At 37.1% G+C, this 18,782-nt stretch overlaps 1 protein-coding gene across 1 annotated transcript; it reads left to right on the top strand.

The window, feature by feature from the left end:
- Positions 1-3,330: 3,330 nt before the first annotated feature.
- Positions 3,331-18,169, top strand: Pex3 (peroxisomal biogenesis factor 3; the record flags this gene model as incomplete). The annotated part of the gene is made up of 11 exons (XM_013026994.1): positions 3,331-3,466; positions 4,795-4,876; positions 5,428-5,471; positions 6,729-6,853; positions 7,296-7,362; positions 7,465-7,519; positions 8,292-8,460; positions 10,577-10,647; positions 15,244-15,366; positions 16,249-16,345; positions 17,326-18,169. Coding segments are annotated over 11 exons (1,053 nt in total), but the record flags the coding sequence as incomplete, so codon positions are not given.
- Between the last annotated feature and the right edge of the window lie 613 nt (positions 18,170-18,782).

Genomic DNA, 18,782 nt, shown 5'->3' with positions numbered 1-18,782 from the left:
GGCTTTTTTCTTTTTGCTTATGTGGTGCTGAGGAATCGAACCCAGGGCCTCATGCATGCAAGGCAAGCGCTCTACCACTGAGCCACCTTCCCAGCCCCAATTTCCAACTTTCTGTATAACTAAATAAGAGGTATGTCAGTTAAACACTGGGTTTTAGCTAGGGGCAAACATTAGTCACTGCTGATTAATTCTAAAACTCTATGCTACTTCCCATTTTAAGGGTCTATCAGTGTAGTGCTCTTCCCCAATAAAAGGTACCAGGACAGTAACAGGCTTAAGGCAGGAAAGGAGAAAAGGACATAGGAGCTAAAGACAAAATTCTGCTTTTTTGTATAAGGAGAGTGTTATTTCCTCTAGGGCCACACCAATGAGGTTGGTTACAAAACAGCCCAGGACAAGAATGTCTGATTATATTTACTCCAGAAAAACTTATGTCTAGGCAAAGAGTGTCATTGCAGTATTTTATTTCACAAAGTAACTTGAGATAATAATCACTTGGCACATAGCTTTTATTAGTCTATTATGCAAGAATGATAGAAGCAAATCATTCAGAGCTAGTTATAGCAGAATAGGCTGTCACAGTTTATCAGGAATGTCTGATTCTTCCTTAGGCTTTGGCAGTGTCTGGTCCATGTGCCCCTACTCAGGGTTGGGCCAGATGCTAAAGTTCCCTGGGCCTTCCTCTAATGTCACAGTGGCTCCTGCCCTCAAAACGCTGAGTAGATGGCTCTCCTTTCTTTAGGGATACTGGCTTCACACGAGGAGTTAGAGGTGCAGAAGGACTATCACCTCCAGAAGAGTCAAGTCCACAGTTTTTCCCACAGTGGGTAGATCCAGTCTTTGTGGAGCTTCAGTGAGTTTGCTTGTAACACAGTCGCTTCTTTGTACCTTTGTTTCTTGAGATTATCTTGGGCGTGGATCAAAATGGAAGAATGTTACTCTGTTATTCATGAACATAAATATATTTCCGCTCAAGTTACAAGCAGCCTTTAGTTCTGTCATGGAGCATGCAACGTATAGACAGGCAGTACACCGCTATGAAGCGGGTTTCCTCTCAGTGCTTTACTCCTCCTGACACTCAGTCTGAGAAACACAATAAAGCTCCCAAGCAGTAAATTTTACATCTTTATTTATCTATTTGATTAAGAAATTATATAGGTCTCAGCTTCTTGATAATTACTATTGGGGGCTAAAAATTTAAATTCTTTCAAGAATATCATTCACAGCTGCCATTAACTTTTAAAGATACCTAAATTCTTCTCCAAATTATCCTTTTGAAATAATGAGAGCTGAACTGGAGTCTTACCTGTGAAACATATGCTCATGTGATGTATTGTAATCCAAATGTTCTGTAGGCTAGACTAGATTTATTGATCCCTGTCACTGTGGAGAATTAGCCTTAAGTTTTGTTTTTACTTCTGCAAATGTTTGGAGGAAAGGCCTGGAACCCCAAGAATGTCATCTGTGAAACTCCATTTCTGGCATTCATTGGTGCTGATCAGAGATAAAAGTTAGTTGACATACTTTTATCTTTCCAGCATGTCTTAAGCAAATGTTATTAACCACCTGAGTGTTCAGGTTCCTAGTTAGGACAACACTGTCCCCCACAAGGCATAGAGCAAAAATGTACACATTTGTATCTCATTGTGTCTGCTTAAATGTGCTAAAAAACAGACCATATGATACCATTTGTGTTTTTACACTGAAGTATTGTAATAGTCTCTTCTTCTCTCCTTTTCCCAGAGATTTTTTGAATACACAGATAAATAAACTTACCTTTCTTTCATCCTTTTAAAAAATTTTCACCTTACAGCTTTAAGAAATATTATGTGTTTATTGAAGAAAATATGGAAAATTCAAAGAGACAGAAGGAAATCATTTGTTACCTCACATTTTTTATTATATATTAGGGATCAAAACTCATCCATTTTTTATGTATCTAGCCCATTAAAAGACAAAATTTGGCTGGGTGCCTGTGGCTCACAACTGTAATCCTAGCTACTCAGGAGGATCACGTTCAAAGCCAGCCTGGGCAGGAAACTCCGTGATACTCTTATCTCCAATAACCACTAGAAAACCGGAAGTGGTGCTGTGGCTCAAGCGGTAGAGGGCTCACCTTGAGCTGAAGAGCTCAGGGACAGTGCCCAAACCCAGAATTTAAGCCCTATGACCAAACAAAAAAACAAAAAAAAAACATAATTTGTCAGGTGCATTGACTTGTATCTGCTACTTAAGCATCAGAGATGTGGAGAATTACTTCTAGAAGCAAGTCTAAGGAAAAAGTTATCAAGACTCTCAATCTCAACACAAAATAATCCCAGTGTAGTACTGTGGGTCAGTAATCTAAAATATGGAGATGATCTCTGTCTAAGGGCAACCCAGGCAAAAACTAAAGACAGTATTGGAAAAATAACCTAAGAAATAAAAAGAGTCTTGGTGGGCCCTAAGTTCAAATCCCAGATCCCACTACCACTATCAAAAAGGGAATGAACTAAAAAAAAAAGAAAGAAAGAAAAAGAGAGAAAAGAAAAGAAGACACCGTCTGAGATCTTACTTTATCATGTAACAGTGTATTTCTTTGAGTCATTAACTATTTAATAATGTGGGTTTTTAATAGCTACATAAGATCTCATTGTGTGGCTAGATCATAATTTATTTAAACAATTCCATATTGCTAAATGTTTACCATCTTTCCAGTTAACTATTGTGGGGAGCCGGGGCGAACGCCATTACAAGGTGCCGCCGCCCACTTCCTTGCAGTTTTGAGGTAACTCCATATTAGGCAGTGCTTGGCAGGACGGTGGGTCCTGGGCTTTGCGCATGCGCGAGCCATGTAGAGTCCCCAGCCAATCCCGTGGCACCTGGTGACGGCGAAAGGCAGACGACCAATGGGAAAACGACAGTGTTCCTATTCCCTATATAAGCGGCCATGTTTTGTGTACACGCGCTCTCGCGCTCAAGCTCTCCCATCAATTCAAAGGCTCTCCAATAAAGCGTGTTCTGAGAAGACTCCTGGTGTGGTGGTCGTTCTTCCTCGCTGGCCGAGAAGGCGTTCGCCGCAAACTATTAAAGGCATTGCCAGCCTCTCAATACTTGATTCCCTAGGGCTTGCTTCTTGTGTCTCCTTCATATCCTCGGTCCTTAGCTACGACAATGTTTATCTTTCTCTTCAGTTCTGTCTTATACTGTTCTTTAATACGGTTTCTATAAAGCTCTTTAATTTTTAGCTTCTGCTTGAGATGAGCCTTATAATTGGATAAACTAGGTTAAAATACTGTTGGGATTTTTAATACCTTAATTAATATATTTCTTTATTTTTAAAAAACGATTTTAGGAGTATATATCCTGGGGAAATACGGACAGAAAAAAATTAGAGAAATACAGGAAAGAGAGGCTGCAGAATATATTGCTCAAGCCCGACGACAGTATCATTTTGAAAGTAACCAGAGGACTTGCAATATGACAGGTGAGGCGAAGAGAAATGTTTATTCATGTACAGAGTTGTTTGTTGATGTGTATTAATTCATAAATTTCCAGCACTGCAATTAGAGGAAGAGACAAATGATTGATCTAGTGCATATTTGTATTAACTGAAATATATTATTTTAACGTTGACTTGTTAAAATCAATATAAATTTTTATTCTTTGTTTTGGGCAGTTTGGGTTTTTATTTGTTTGGGGGTTTGTTTTTGTGCCAGTCCTGGAGCTTGAACACTGGGCTTGGGTGCTATCTCTGGTTTTTGGCTCAAGTCTAGCGCTCTACTTCTGGGGTTTTGTTGTTGTTGGTGGTGGTGGTGGTGGTTATTGGAGATGAGTCTCCTGGGCTTTCTGGCCCAGGCTGGCTTTGAGCTGATGTCCTTAGATCTTGTCTTCCTGATTAGCTGAGATTGTAAGCATGACCCACCAGTACCTGGCTCTTATTCATTTATCTATTCACTCAGCAAATACTTGGAGTGCCCAGCACCAGGGAAATAAACAGGGAACAGTAAAAGTAAAAATAGCCAGGCACCAGTGCCTCATGGTAAAGATTCCAGAATAGTGCCACCACCAGGTGCTAGCATCTCCAGGGAATAGATAACCCTTCAAAGTGAAAAGGCACTAAAATTTCAGTAGAGAAAGAAAAATGGGCTGGCGCTGGTGGCTCACACCTGTAATCCTAGCTACTCAGGAAGCTGAGATCTGAGGATCACTGTTCAAAGACTTAGCTCCAATTAACCACCAGAAAACCAGAAGTAGAGCTGTGGCTCAAGTGGTAGAACACTAACTTTGAGGTGAAGAACTGAGGAACAGCACCCAGGTCCAGAGTTCAAGCCCCACAACCAAAAAGAAAGAGAGAAAGGGAGGGAGGAAGGGAAAGAAAGAGAGAAAGAAGAAAGAGAGAGAGAGAGAAAAGGGATAGGAGAGGAGAGAGAAGTGAAGAAAAGGGGACAGGAGGGAAGAGAAGTAGAAGAAGGGGAGGGGAAGGGAGGGGGGGGAATAACCATAATCCATACTGTACAGATCACCACGGTGTTGACATCTAGGAATAATAACTCTTATGCATGTACCTAACTATATGGCTATAATCTTGGTATATATGTAATTTTGTTCTATTAACATATGCTAGTAAATTATTTATTAGCACATAATAGTAACTCTTTTAATGATAATATTTGAAATTCTCTAACCTTGTCATTCCCTCCCAGCTCTTGCTGGTTACTAATATGGTCATGTGGGCAACTAGAACATGCATTTCCAGTGATGGCAGGCGAATTGCTTGTGATTTTCTATTTCTGTTGTCTATTTGTATTACAGTACTGTCCATGCTCCCAACACTAAGAGAGGCATTAATGCAGCAGCTTAACTCAGAAAGCCTTACAGCTCTGCTAAAAAACAGGTAATTGAAAATTATGGCATTTTTCAGTTTTGGACTGCACTTACATAGTTTATAGGTTGAACTAAAATATTTATTAAAAGGCTTAGCTTCCTTATTTTCTTTATAAGAAAAGCTTGTGATATATAAACTCAGTTTAAAAACAAATGAGTATTTTACTAAATCCATTTTATTTTGTTCATTATTTAGACTCTTTCATTACACAGAGCTTTTAGGGCAATAAAACATTCACACATTGTTTGTCATAAAACTAGATTTCCTATTATTTTGACATTATAAAGAAATCTTAGCATTGAGAGCTTACGGAATGTCTTCCTAACCCAGCTTACCTCCCTAAATTGTTTCCACTGTAATAAATATTATTCACATACATTATAAATAGATAAGCCATATGATTTACTATAAACAAAATGACCAGGTAATTTACATCAACATGTCACTTCGGGAAGCACAGGAGAGGGGTGTGCAGGAAATCAGTATGTACCAGGCACTCACCGGACCATGGAGCTCCAGCCCTAACACTCATTATGTTTTCTGACTTTTTTTTCCTTTAGGCCTTCAAACAAGATAGAAATATGGGAGGATCTAAAGATAATAAGTAAGCCTACATATTCTGTGTGACAGCACATCCTTGAACTGTTTATAAGGGAAGTTTTTTGTTCTATATCATATGAGTGTCTTTTTACCTTATAAAGTCTTCAGGATTATAAAACACTCATCAAGTAGATGAGTAGATATAATATCCAGTCACAGAAAATAATGAGTGGTGGTGGTGGTGGTATTATCATTGTTGTTCTTATGATAGTTCTGATATTTTTAACAGTGTATGTATGTGTGTATGTATATAGAGAGTTGTATCTATAGGTAATTTTTTCCCCTTCTGGTAATAAGGTACTCATGACCTTTTATCCTCACTCGATTTTTTTCTACTCATGGCTGGTGCTTTACCACTTGAGCCTTGTCCTCAGTTCCTACCCTTATATGTTAAAGGAAGTTTGTATGTCATCTAATAAAGTAGCTTTACCATGTTATTGTATGAAAACTTTCATTCCTGATAAAAATTTGAAGTGTTTACCTGGAGCCTGTATATGTCTTTATGTCTCAAAAACTCAATAGTAGAAATCATCCCTTTGTTTTCCCATCCACTAAACTAATTCTTATCAACAGAATAATGAATGGAACCTTTCTAGAATCCTCTAGTCCTTTTCTGCTATTACACTTTTTCTCACTCCCTGTGGCCAAAACTTTCCTCATTCCCTTTTTTTCAGTCCTTCACTCCCACTCATTCTTTGATACATTGTAGCCTGGCTTTTCTTCTCTTCCCTCCACCCAAGCAAATTTCCCAGCATGAGTAGTAACTTCTATGTCTCTAAATCCCCTGGATGCCTTCCTCCTACTAGATCTCTTGGCCATCTCCTCTGCCCTCTGTCTTCAACAGCCACATGCTCTTCTGCCTTGAAGCTTACTTTTCTCTTTCTATACCTTCCTTCAGTACATGGCTGGCTTCTACTCCTTTGCCTGCCATAGAAGAACAATAGCCCTCTTCTCTTAAATCTATAATGGCCCCTTTGAACAACTCAGCTTTATTTCATTTTATTTTAGTGTGTGTGTGTGTGTGTGTGTGTGTGTGTGTGTATTTGTTTGTTTTTTCTTTCTGGTTTTGTGATAGTGGTGCTGCTCATATGTTAAGTATGAGATATTTTGAACTAATACATTTTCATATTTGATATAGTTATAAATACATTTTAAAGATACTTTATTCTTTTAAAAAGGCATAGGGATAGTTCAGGATTTCACACATTTCCTGGTGTTTTAATAACAACACAAGGGTTATTTTTTTTCTCTCTCTCTGAAGGTTTCACAAGAAGTGTTGTGGCCGTGTACAGCACCTGTATGCTGGTTGTTCTTTTGAGAGTCCAGTTAAACATAATTGGTGGATATATTTACCTGGACAATGCAGCAGTGGGCAAAAATGGCTCTGTAAGTTTAGTGGACATAATTGCATGTTGCTCTTTCAGGAAGTTCAGTTTGAGCGTTTACTCATTTTTGTAATGTATTTTACAATGCATATACCTTTATATTTCATAAGATTGTAAGCTTTTAGCACTCTGATTTTTAAAAATATTTTGGAAGTAGACTTTCTGCATGTTAAAGAATATTATTCCTACCATCCCAGAGCCTGAAAAATCTCAAATTCTACCAAAAATATTGCTTCTTTAATAGTGGACGTCTTGGGGGGAAGGGGGAGGCTGGGAAGGGATGTGAAGGGTAAACAAAAGGAGGAGGCTGCAATGCTTGGTAAGAAATGTACGCATTATCCTGCCCATGTAATTGTAACCCCTCTGTACAGTATCTTCACAAATAAAATTAAAAAAAATAGTGGACGTCTTGAATAATGTAACTTTATTTCTGTTTTGTGCAGACAGCTCTCGCTCCCCCAGACGTCCAGCAGCAGTATTTATCAAGTATCCAACATCTCCTCGGAGATGGTAAGACTCTACTTTGTGGCCTCTATACCGATTTCATTTATTTGTATTATTGAGGACTTATCTAGGGGAACAAGGCTTCTCATCATGTTTCTCCCTTAATAGGTCTGACAGAACTGATCACTGTCATTAAACAAGCTGTGCAAAAAGTTTTAGGAAGGTAAGGTATTTTTCTGACTTCTTGATTCTGGTGAATTACAGAAAAAGTAGAATTGTTCCAGTGAAGTTAGTGACTTGACAAATGGTGAACTGTGAAACTATTTGTGATAATACGGATGCCAGCCCTCAGTACTGCTTTGTAGAGTCCCTTTTTTTGTAAGTCTCCACCTTTACATATTGGGCAGAAACATTTATTTATTTCCAAACAAATCAGAAGAATTTGGATTATGAAATTAACAATCTACTTTAAAATCTGCTGCTGAGACTTTTACCTCCCACTTATACTAACAATATCTATAATTATAGTAGGGATTTTATTATGTAATCTGTAGCAAAGGTGAATTTCCTTGGCTTCATAATAATGACCTGCAACTGGTGTCTGGTTTCTCCATTCTAGTCCAGTTAGCATTTTGTGATTTGACCAGATAGAACAAGTTTGCAGACAGGTCTGTTATGAAAGAGTGTGTTAGCCTGGTGCCAGTGGCTCATGCCTGCAATCCTAGCTACTCAGGAGACTGAGATCTGAGGATCATGGTTCAAAGCCAGCCCAGGCAGAAAAGTCCCCATGTGAGACTTATCTCTGATAAACTACTCAGAAAAAGCTGGAAGTGGCACTGAAGCTCAAGTGGTAGAGCACTAGCCTTGAGCATATAAAGAGGCTCAGTGACAGTACCTAGGCCCTCAGTTTAAGCCTTAGGACTGGCGAAAAAGAAAAGGATGTGTTTGAAATGTATTATCTAGTTTCAATTTATTCCAATTGTCTATGTTTCTAGTGTTTCTCTTAAACATTCTTTATCCCTTTTGGACTTGGAGCAAAAACTAAAAGAAATCAGAACTCTTGTTGAACAGCATAAATCTTCTTCTTGGATTAATAAGGATGGATCCAAATCTCTATTATGCCATTATATGATGCCAGATGAAGAAACTCCACTTGCAGTCCAGGTGTGTAATTCTTAACCATTGAATCAGGTTGTTGTTCTCTGTTTGTTATTCTTGAAATTAGATTTCTGAGTCTCTTGAAAAGTGATTGAATTTTTTTTTTTTTTTGGTCAGTCATGGGGCTTGAACTCTGGCCCTGGCGCATTCCCTCAGCTCTTCAGCTCAAGGCGAGCGCTCTACCACTTGAGCTGCAGCACCACTTCCGGTTTTCTGGTGGTTTATTGGAGATAGGAGTCTCACAGTCTCTCCTGCCCGGGCTGGCTTTGAACCGCGATCCTCAGATCTCAGCCTCCTGAGTAGCTAGGATTACAGGCGTGAGCCACCAGCGCCAGAAAAGTGATTGAAAGACATGTGTTCCAATAATTTAAATAAAACCATGCTAAAATAGAAAATAAAACATGGCTGATTTCTAGTTTAAATCACTTACCATTTTAGCTACTTATATTATTTAGTAATAATATGAAACAGACACTGAAATATATATATATAGATAGATATCTCTATGTAGATATATATCTATCTATATATATATATGCCAGATGTAAAACAAGGAATATATACATTATACTTGGAAAATTCTAGAGGCAACGTCTTCAGTGTATCTATAGAGCTATGAGTGTGAGATCAAACGGCAGAACCTAGGGCAATATTATGTTAGGGCAAGATCATGAAGAGTTTCGTATGCCAGGAAAAGGAATCTGAGCTCCAATTTGTGGCCATAAATTTAAACTACATTCAAACATACTTTCAAAAATAAATAATGTCTTGGGAGTGGCACTATAGCTTAAAAGTGGTTAAGTGCTAGCCTTGAATGAAGAATGCTCAGTGACAGTACTCAAGCACTGAGTTCAAGCCCCACCACTGACAAATAAATAAACAATATAAATAAATAAATAAGGAATGTCAGCAGGAAAATGACTGGAAGAAAGCTGTAATCATCTAGTTGAGAAACAAAAAAAGACTATAATATTAACAGTTATCACCTCTGGCATTGGTACATACTGTGTATCCTGATTACTTGTTATATAAGTTATTCATTGATTAAGAGCAATAAAAATGCCAAAGATTGCATGCTATGTAGCTTATCTTTTTTTTTGGGGGGGGGGGCGGGGGGGCTTGTCGTGGGGCCTGAACTCGGCCTGGGCGCTGTCCCTCAGCTCTTCAGCCACAACACCACTTCTGGCTTTTTTCTTTTTGCTTATGTGGTGCTGAGGAATGGAACCCAGGGCCTCATGCATGCAAGGCAAGCACTCTACCACTGAGCCAACTTCCCAGCCCCTATGTAGCTTATCTTAAAATTAGTAATTTTTCATTTATAAATTGAATTAAACTTAAATTTTCAGCGATTGGGATATTAGCTCTTACTTATCCAGCAGAGCCTCGGAAGCTGTAATACTTCAGCATAGAGCCCCATTAATAGAATGCCATGTTCTCATTGATGGCAGATTTTTCCTTTCCCTTTCCCTAGACACTCCACAGATGACCCCCTAGGGGGGAGACACTGTATTTATGAGTGGTCCAGAAAAGAAGAAAAAAGTCACAATCTATTTGAGGTATTCTGTGATTTGAAAGACAGAGACTAAACTGAACAAAGGGGACAGAAGTAAAGAAAGAAAACAGAAAAAAAAACTTACAAAATAGGACCTCAAGAAAATACAATAAAAACGATCATCAGTGACCTTTCACCAAATAAGAAGCTTTCTGGAGCTAGGAAACAGTAGCAAATTTTAAAATTTAATAGTGGAACTAAAAAGAAAATGGTTCAAAGGGATGGGTAAAGATAGGACAATGCACCAAATCCTACTGAAACAGAAAGTCAGACTGAAAAAACACCCATATTTCCTGATAAAATCTCTTCAGAGTGACAGAAAAATATACCTCCTCTGCATTCTTCAAACCTACCTTCTTCCTTGTCTGTATATGCTAGAATTCAACCAAAGAAGGTCCAAATAAAGACCTTACAGCCTTATATAGGTTTAAGACTTTGGAATTAGTTCTGATTCTTGATAGAACTTATGCTTTTAAATTTCCAGAATTTTTTAGTTTGTGACTTTGACCAGTTACTTCATGATCCTCTGCTAATATCTGCACACTGAAATGTGGCATTCTCATTTTACAGGCCTGTGGGCTTTCTCCGAGAGACATTACCACTATTAAACTTCTCAGTGAAACTAGAGACATGTTGGAAAGGTATGTAGACTGCATGTAAAGGAAACTGTGTTTGTACTTTATATGAACTTAACACTTGTTAGTGTTTCTTGAACAGATAGTCAACATTGCATTAAAAATTAAATTTTAAGTCTGTTCCTGTGCCTTCAGGAAGGATTTCCTGCCTAAAGTAGATGGAATGGTTTTTTTTTTTTAAGATACCCACTGTTTAAGATCCTGATCTACTGTTAAAGAGTCAGAAAATAGTAGCATTTATATTTTGATAAACCATCCTATAATAATTCTTGTATACTATATATATATATATATACACACACACACACACACACACATACATACATACATACATACGTACATATACTAGCACATGGTCAACAAGCAGCTCTGTTAAACAGAAACAAAAAAGTAAAATTTAACCACCAAAACTGAAACTGTAGCCACATGCTGTGGCTATCAAATTGAAGTTCAGCTACCCAGTTGAAGCTACTGAATGATAAAGTGGGGAGGTAGGAAGAACTGTTCTTGTTTCTTGAGAGCAAGCACTAATCAGCTCTACTCAGCCCTCTAGTATGCACATATGTTTGTACATACACACACACACACAGTTAGACACCATCTTCAGAATGACTCATTAACCCTAAATCAGTTAGAGTAGACAATGATGTTAATAAAACCTCTTTTGGTTGTTTGTATTTTGTTAGACAGGGTCTTGCTCTCAAGTCTTAACTGATCCTGAACTCACAGTCCTCTTACCTTAGCATCCTAAGTGCTAGGATTAGAGGTGTGCAATATCACACCTAGCTCCTAAAATCTTTGAGTGATAAAAATTTCACTTCCTGTCTAAACTGTTGCTGTTTTGAAGCACCCAAAATAGAGGCAGAGTCAGAAACTGAGAAAATAACATATAAAAGACAGTGCATATAAGACCCCATGAACTGAATTCAAGGCTGCTCAACCTTAGCTGAGCCACTTAAACTTTTAAGGTAATTTTATCATTGAGAAATACCATAGTATCTGACTATATGTTAAAGGATATAAATATCTGTTATTTTTTATTATCTTTAAGAATTGTACAAAGGAGTTGCATTTAACAAAGCAATTTATGGAAACGACATATCTTAATCAATGTCACCCCTCTGAACATTCTCACACAACCATCCTCTGGCTACCCCTTCCCTCATTCTTCTTAATTTTGTAGCACATACATTGGATTCTTGAATTAATCTATTTCATTTCTCAATTAAAGATGTCAGATGCGTCCTTGGGATAATTTATGCCTTTTTTTCCCTCTAGTTCTCTTTTCTGAGGAAATGATATTCCTTTCTTAGGATAACTTCTTCTTGATCTTGAAGAAAATCAGCACTGATAGTTAGAACTGAGTCACGAATCCCATGTCAAAATTTGTCAGCGCTTTGTCTTTGTCCAGTAGCCACTGATTCTTGTTTTCTTTTCAGATCTTCACCAAATCATTCCATGAGACTCTAGGAAAGGTCAATGTTGATCTTTTGCCAAATACAGGGAATATGTAATGTTCTTCTTTCTCAACTTTTCTCTGATTTTTGACACTATTGATAAAGCATTTCTTATTGTTTTGTCACATATGTGAACATATATTTTCTCTCCTAGTTCTTAGGTTCTTGTAACTCTGTCTTTCCTTTAAACATTAGTGCTTCCAGGGGATTGTTCTTATTTTATCAGCAACCTCTGATAAAATTGCATTTACACTTCCATTGCTCTAACTGCAATCTGTATGCTTATTATTCCCAAATGTAGTATTAACCTAGTCCTCTACCATGGGGCATACCCACTTCACAGAGCAAATGTTTAGTAAACCAACTCTGCAAAAAACAATTGGTCTAGAGTATGATTTCTGCATTTCAACATTAGGATTAATATATTGATTCATTTATCTTCTTCAAATATTCTTTGGTCTATTATATTAGATACTGCTTTAGGTGCCTCATGTTCATTCTTTCTGGGACTTCTAATGGGAAAAACAAAAATCCAAAAATTAATAAGCTTACTATGTTGTTAAGTATTTGTGACTTCATTGATGAAATGAGCATGTTGCCAGGATAGAGAGAGAGTAGAGATGCTGTTTGTGATAGGTTGGTCTGAAAAGGCTCTCTGAGAAGATTCGTTGGAGCAGATATGAATCCCCCGTGGATGTGAGATTTATGATTAGAGAGAGTACAGTTTGAAGAAGAACAGGTGCACAGAAGCTAATGTTTATCTTATTCAGGGAACAGCAAGGAGACCAGTGCTGAGCACAGTGACCAGGAAGTGAGGATGGAGAAATAGGATGTTGGACCTTTTAATCCATAAGACAATTGTTTATGTGGTATTTGTGATTGCTTGATTCTTTTCCATTATCATTACTTATTTAGTATTAAAAACAATACATTATGTGTATTTCAGCATTTTCCTTTATTTTCTTTCTTTCTTTTTTTAGTCAGTTGTAGGATTTGAATTCTGGGTCTGGGCGCTATCCCTGAGCTCGTTCTACCACTTGAGCCACAGTGCAACTTCTAGTTTTCTGGTGGTTAATTGGAGAAAGGAGACTCATGGACTTTCCTTGCCTGGGCTGGCTTTGAACTGCACTCCTCAGCTCTCAGCCTCCTGAGTAGCTAGGATTACAGGCATGAGCCACCGGCGCCCGGCAGCATTTTTCTTATAACATATGTAGAACCATGTAACTCACAACATGTAAGCCTTGTATGTAATGCTTTTTAAATTCTGAGATTTATAGGAAGCTATTAGAAAGTTTTAAGCAATAAGCATTGCTTTATTTTTGACTATAAAGAAACAGAAATGGGAAAAGGGAGCTAGTTTTAAAAATGTGATAGACTTAAACTAACATGACATGTTGAATTGAAACCTCTGTGCAACTACTTTAAAATTTTTTTTGAAAGAATTTGAAGCCAGGTGCGGTGGTTCATGCCTATAATCCTAGCTATTAAAGAGGCTGAGATCTGAGGATCACAGTTCAAAGCCAGCCGGGGAAAAGAAAATATGAGACTCTTATCTCCAATTAACTACTCAGAAAAGCTGGAAGTGGTGCCATGACTCATGGTAGAGTGCTAGCCTTGAGCACAGAGAGGCTCAGGGACAGCACTAGGCCCTGAGTTCAAGCCCCAGGACCAGCAAAAAAAAAAAAAAAAAAAAGGAATTTGAGCTGAGTGTCAATGAATATCTAAGAAGACTAGAAATTAGCATTTTTGGTCACTTGTACTCCAAGTGTAGTTCTCTTCTATCCCGTACAAAGTTAATGAGACCCTATATTAAAAACAAAACACAAAACAAATGAGGCTGAGAGTTGAGCTCAAGTGGTAGAGCATTTGTAAAGGAGAGTTCCTGAGTTCAACTTCTAGTTAAAAAAAGAGAGAGAATAAAACTTCAGTGGGGGAGGAGTGAAGGAAATGGGGGAGGGAAGGGATAGTAGTAGAAAAAACAATGCTGGACAAGATATGTACCCATTACCTTACTCATGTAACTGTAACCCCTCTGTGTACAGCATGTTTACAATAGAATAAAATTGTTTTTTAAAAAAGTAACTACCAAGCTAATGTCTAAATTTTTTAATTAAAAGTTAAATGTATTTTTCCTTAAAAGAAAGAGAGAGAAGGAAAGAAATGGAAAACAGAAATGAAAAGAAAAAAGAAAGTACCAGTGGCTGGTACCTGTAATCCTAGCTATTCAGGAGGCTGAGATCTGAGGATTGTGGTTCAAAACCAGTCTACAAAGAAAAACCTGAGAGGTTCTAACTCCAGTTAGATCTCCAAATAACTAGCACTAAGGTCAGAATGTCAGGCCATAAAGTAGAAAAGATGAGCAAGTACAAGCCCTTGAGTTAAAACCCTGGTGCCAGCACACACACACACACACCCCAAAAGAAGAAAGGAAGAGAGAAAGTTGTAGAGAGGAAAGGGAAGAAGACCTAAATTTACTGTGTGATCTAGTGAGTCCAAAATAAAATGAAAGCCAGCTATGGTGACCCAGACCAGGAATCCCAGTTGCTCTGGAATTGGAAGCAATAGAGAATTGTGTCTCAATAAAGATTGTAAAGCAAAGATATAGTTGGTCATTGTACGAGGATTCAGAAGATTCCCCCAAAAAGTAATACTATTGACACTTTTAAAAACACATTAGGGCTGGGAAGGTGACTCAGTGGTAGAGCACTTGCCTTGCGTGCATGAGGCCCTGGGTTCGATTCCTCAGCACCACATAAGCAAAAAGAAAAAAGCCGGAAGTGGCGCTGTGGCTCAAGTGGAAAAGCGCTAGCCTTGAGCTGAAGAGCTGAGGGACAGCGCCCAGGCCCAGAGTTCAGGCCCCACGACCGGACCCAAAAAAAAACAAAAAACACATTATGCAAAACGCTGCTTAACCTAAGAAAATCTAGGGATTTGGGTGAATTCCTAATTGTGTTGTGCTAATTATAATAAATGAATTTAATGTTTAACTTTGAAAAATTAACTCCTCCATAAATCTTTACAATACTTCAGGCTGTGAGATTGTAACTAGAATTGTGGCTCTCAGAAGTGGACACATAATTATTGAATTTTTTCCTTTTTATTGAAAAATCTAGAAAAAGTAATATATACTTCTTATTTTATGTAGCCCAGATTTTAGCATGGTTTTGAATACCTGTTTAAATAGAGGATTCAGCAGACTTCTGGACAATATGGCTGAATTCTTTCGACCTACAGAACAGGACCTCCAGTATGGCAACTCCATGAATAGGTAAGGTAACACAGAAAAATGATACCATACTCAAAACATGGTGCTTTGGGCTGTGTTTATTTTGTTGTTGGTGGTGGTGGTGGTCATGGGGCTTGAACTCTGAGCCTGCGGCTGTCCCTCAGCTCTTCAGCTCAAGGCTAGCGCTCTACCACTTGAGCCACAGTGCCACTTCTGGTTTTCTGGTGGTTTATTGGAGATAAGAGTCTCAGATTTTCCTTCCCAGGCTGGCTTTGAACCGTAATCCTCAGATCTCAGCTTCCTGAGTAGCTATGATTACAAGTATGAGCCATTGGTGCCTGGCTTTATATAATCATTTTTCAAAAATCAAACTTTGGAATTTTAAAGAAGATAGAAAAATTCTTACACCCCAAAAAACCAAAAAGAATATATTCAGAGAGTTAGGGCCTAAGTTAAAAAATAAAATACAAAATCATGAATACATACATATATGTATATAAGAATTTATCTATTAAGTCAGTTTTAATTGTTATTTCTGTGTGGAATAATTCTATTTGAGTTTTTTAAACATATTTTTGTAAGTATCCTTCAATGTCTATATTGCTTGTATAATTAAAATGTTAAAGTTGGGCACAAGTGGCTCACAACTATAATCCTAGATACTCAGGAGGCTGAGATATGAGGATTGTGGTTCAAAGCCACATCCAGGCAAGAAAGTCTGTGAAACTCTTCTCTCCAATTAACTACTACCAAAAAAGCCTGAAGTGGGCATGTAGCTCAAATTGTAGAGTGCTAGTCTAGAGCAGAAAAGTTCAGGGACTGTACCCAGGCCCTGAGTTTAAGCCTCAGCACTGGAACAAAAAAAAAAAGTTAAAATGTCTATAAGGGAATTTCAAAAATTAATTACTGTGCTAATTTTTTCAGTCTCTCCAGTGTCAGCCTGCCTTTAGCTAAGATAATTCCCATAGTAAATGGACAGATCCATTCCGTTTGCAGTGAAACACCTAGTCATTTTGTTCAGGTAAGAAGAAAGCTTGGGGGTATTTTTGAAAACAAATTGCATTCATGATGCGATCATGTTTTCTAACATAAAACTACATTCTCTGATGGTTTATTTTATAAAAACAAAAATTGGAAACTGCAATATGAGTGTGGCAGAATGCCTATAGAGTAATAATGTTTAATAGTAATTTATACAGTCGGGAATACATTTTCCATGTTACAGCATAAATACATGTTTACTGCACTATAGTCCAGACACATTGTAAGCGTTAGTTGAATTTACGTAGTGTTATCATGTGTTGTGGTAAAGATTCGGTGCCTCATAGAAACTGAGGAGGACAAGAAAATTTTGTAAAAAAATAAAAATAAAGCATTGTAGTAGTTAACAAAATATAACTATAATAGTGCATCAGTAATCCATCACTAAAAGCTGCATAAGCAATGAAGTACTTAGTTTTTTCACTAGACTACCTCCAGCTCCATCTTTTGGGGAATGCATTGAGTAAAACTGATTTTAATAGGAGTACAATGATAATTTTTTCATAGTTTTACATTCCCAAATCCCTTGGGAGAAGTTAAGCACCTTTGCTCTAAATTATGTTATTTGTCCATATGTGTTATGCATATGTAAAATATGCATACTACACATACACAAATCATGTTAAAATACAAAGTCGTGTTATGTGTATATCAAAAGTATCTGTAGGCTTACAACTTTTGTATTGCCCTCATTTATTCAGTAGAAATTCTCGTAGCACCTAACCTACACAAAGACGATTTTGGATTCTTTCCCCTATATTATACCACTGTCTTTCTCATAAGAACCTAAACAATGCATTATTTCCTATAGTCTATTACAAGAAAAAGATTCCTTCCCATAAATGGCATCCTTCTTATCCTTAAATACCACGAAGTTACAAGTAAATTCCTGGCTTATTTGAAGTGAGTTCAGATTCATCAGTGTGTCCGAACGCTACGTTTCCCTGTGTTCTTTGCTAGGACCTGTTGACGATGGAACAGGTGAGAGACTTCGCTGCTAATGTGTACGAAGCCTTCAGCACCCCTCAGCAACTGGAGAAGTGAGACTTTTTCCTTCAAGAAAAACTCGTGGGATCCATTCATGCTACAAAATACATGGAATGAATCAACTATACCTAGAGCAACAATTTGTTACCAAAATGCCTAATAAAAATATATTCTTAATCAAAGTCTTCATTTCATAATGAAGTAGATTTATTTAGCATCTTAATATATTTTTAAGTCCATCAAAAAACCAGTTTTGTGAATATATGTACACACAGTGCAAATAATGGAATTTATAGTTTGTTACACCATGGATATTTGATCCAAACTGACTAAAAACAAATGTAGATACTTTTATACATATATACTTATGAGATGAAATGTTGTATACTTTGACATTAATCTTGAGAAAAAATCTGTTTGGGAAATAGGTCTAGAATGTGTGGAGTTTGGGAAATCTGCTCTTTAATCAAAGTTACTTGCACTCTGCCTTTCTAACAAAAGTAAATCAGACTTTTCTCCAGTTATCCTTTAGAGGAATAAATGGCTGTCTCAGATACACCCAGAGGACTTTCCTTCTTATGAAAATCAGTGAACTTTAACAATTCAATCAGCTCCTTTTTCCTTTGCTATTTCTCTGTGGTATTTTCTAAGGCTTACCTTAGAGAATTTTAAACTGACCTATAAGCTAAAATTGTGTTGACACTGTGCATGGCTATTATTGATTACATAGTTTTATGTAAATAATTCTAACAACTTACTTTGTATTGATTTTGAGTACATTGAATATCTTATTGCAATAAACTATTTTAATAAAATAGAATTTTTCTAGTTAATACTTTTCAACCATTCATGTATTTGTCCCCTACTATTTTTGCTGTTATTTTTGCAGAACAGAGGTTTTTAAATTTTCATTTTAGCTGGTAAGGTGATGCTTTTCTTTTAACTTTCTTACAGAAAAAAATAAATAATACTACATTCTAAAAAAGAACTGATTGATTATATCTATACATTTAGAAGTGCAATGAGGTCAGAAATAAATGAATCATTGTCCTCAGTGTCAGTATCTTGCTAGGAATGGCTTATTTTCATAAATCAATTTATGTTCTCCCTATAAATTAGATAGCTAAATAGAAGAGGGTAAGAAACGAATAGTGAAGTCTTAATTGTACAAGGGGTTATTTTGGTGCAGTATTTCCATATGTGTAGTATACTTTAATCATTCCTTTTACTGTTCTTTCTCCCTCCTCTTTTAAATTATTTTAACAGGTTTCATTTTTTCATGTGTATTTAAAATACTTCCAATGTGTTTGTCACCCTTGAGCTTTTCACCTCCCCCTCCTCCCACTGTTTCTACTCTAATAGTCCTAGTCTTAGACTTAGGTCATTTTTTTTAAGTCTAGATTCCATATATGAGGAAAAACATAATATTT

The sequence above is a fragment of the Dipodomys ordii genome, unplaced genomic scaffold, assembly GCF_000151885.1.
Source record: "Dipodomys ordii isolate 6190 unplaced genomic scaffold, Dord_2.0 Scaffold98, whole genome shotgun sequence".
NCBI classification, from domain to species: domain Eukaryota; kingdom Metazoa; phylum Chordata; class Mammalia; order Rodentia; family Heteromyidae; genus Dipodomys; species Dipodomys ordii.
This window is presented reverse-complemented; position numbering and strand designations above follow the sequence as displayed.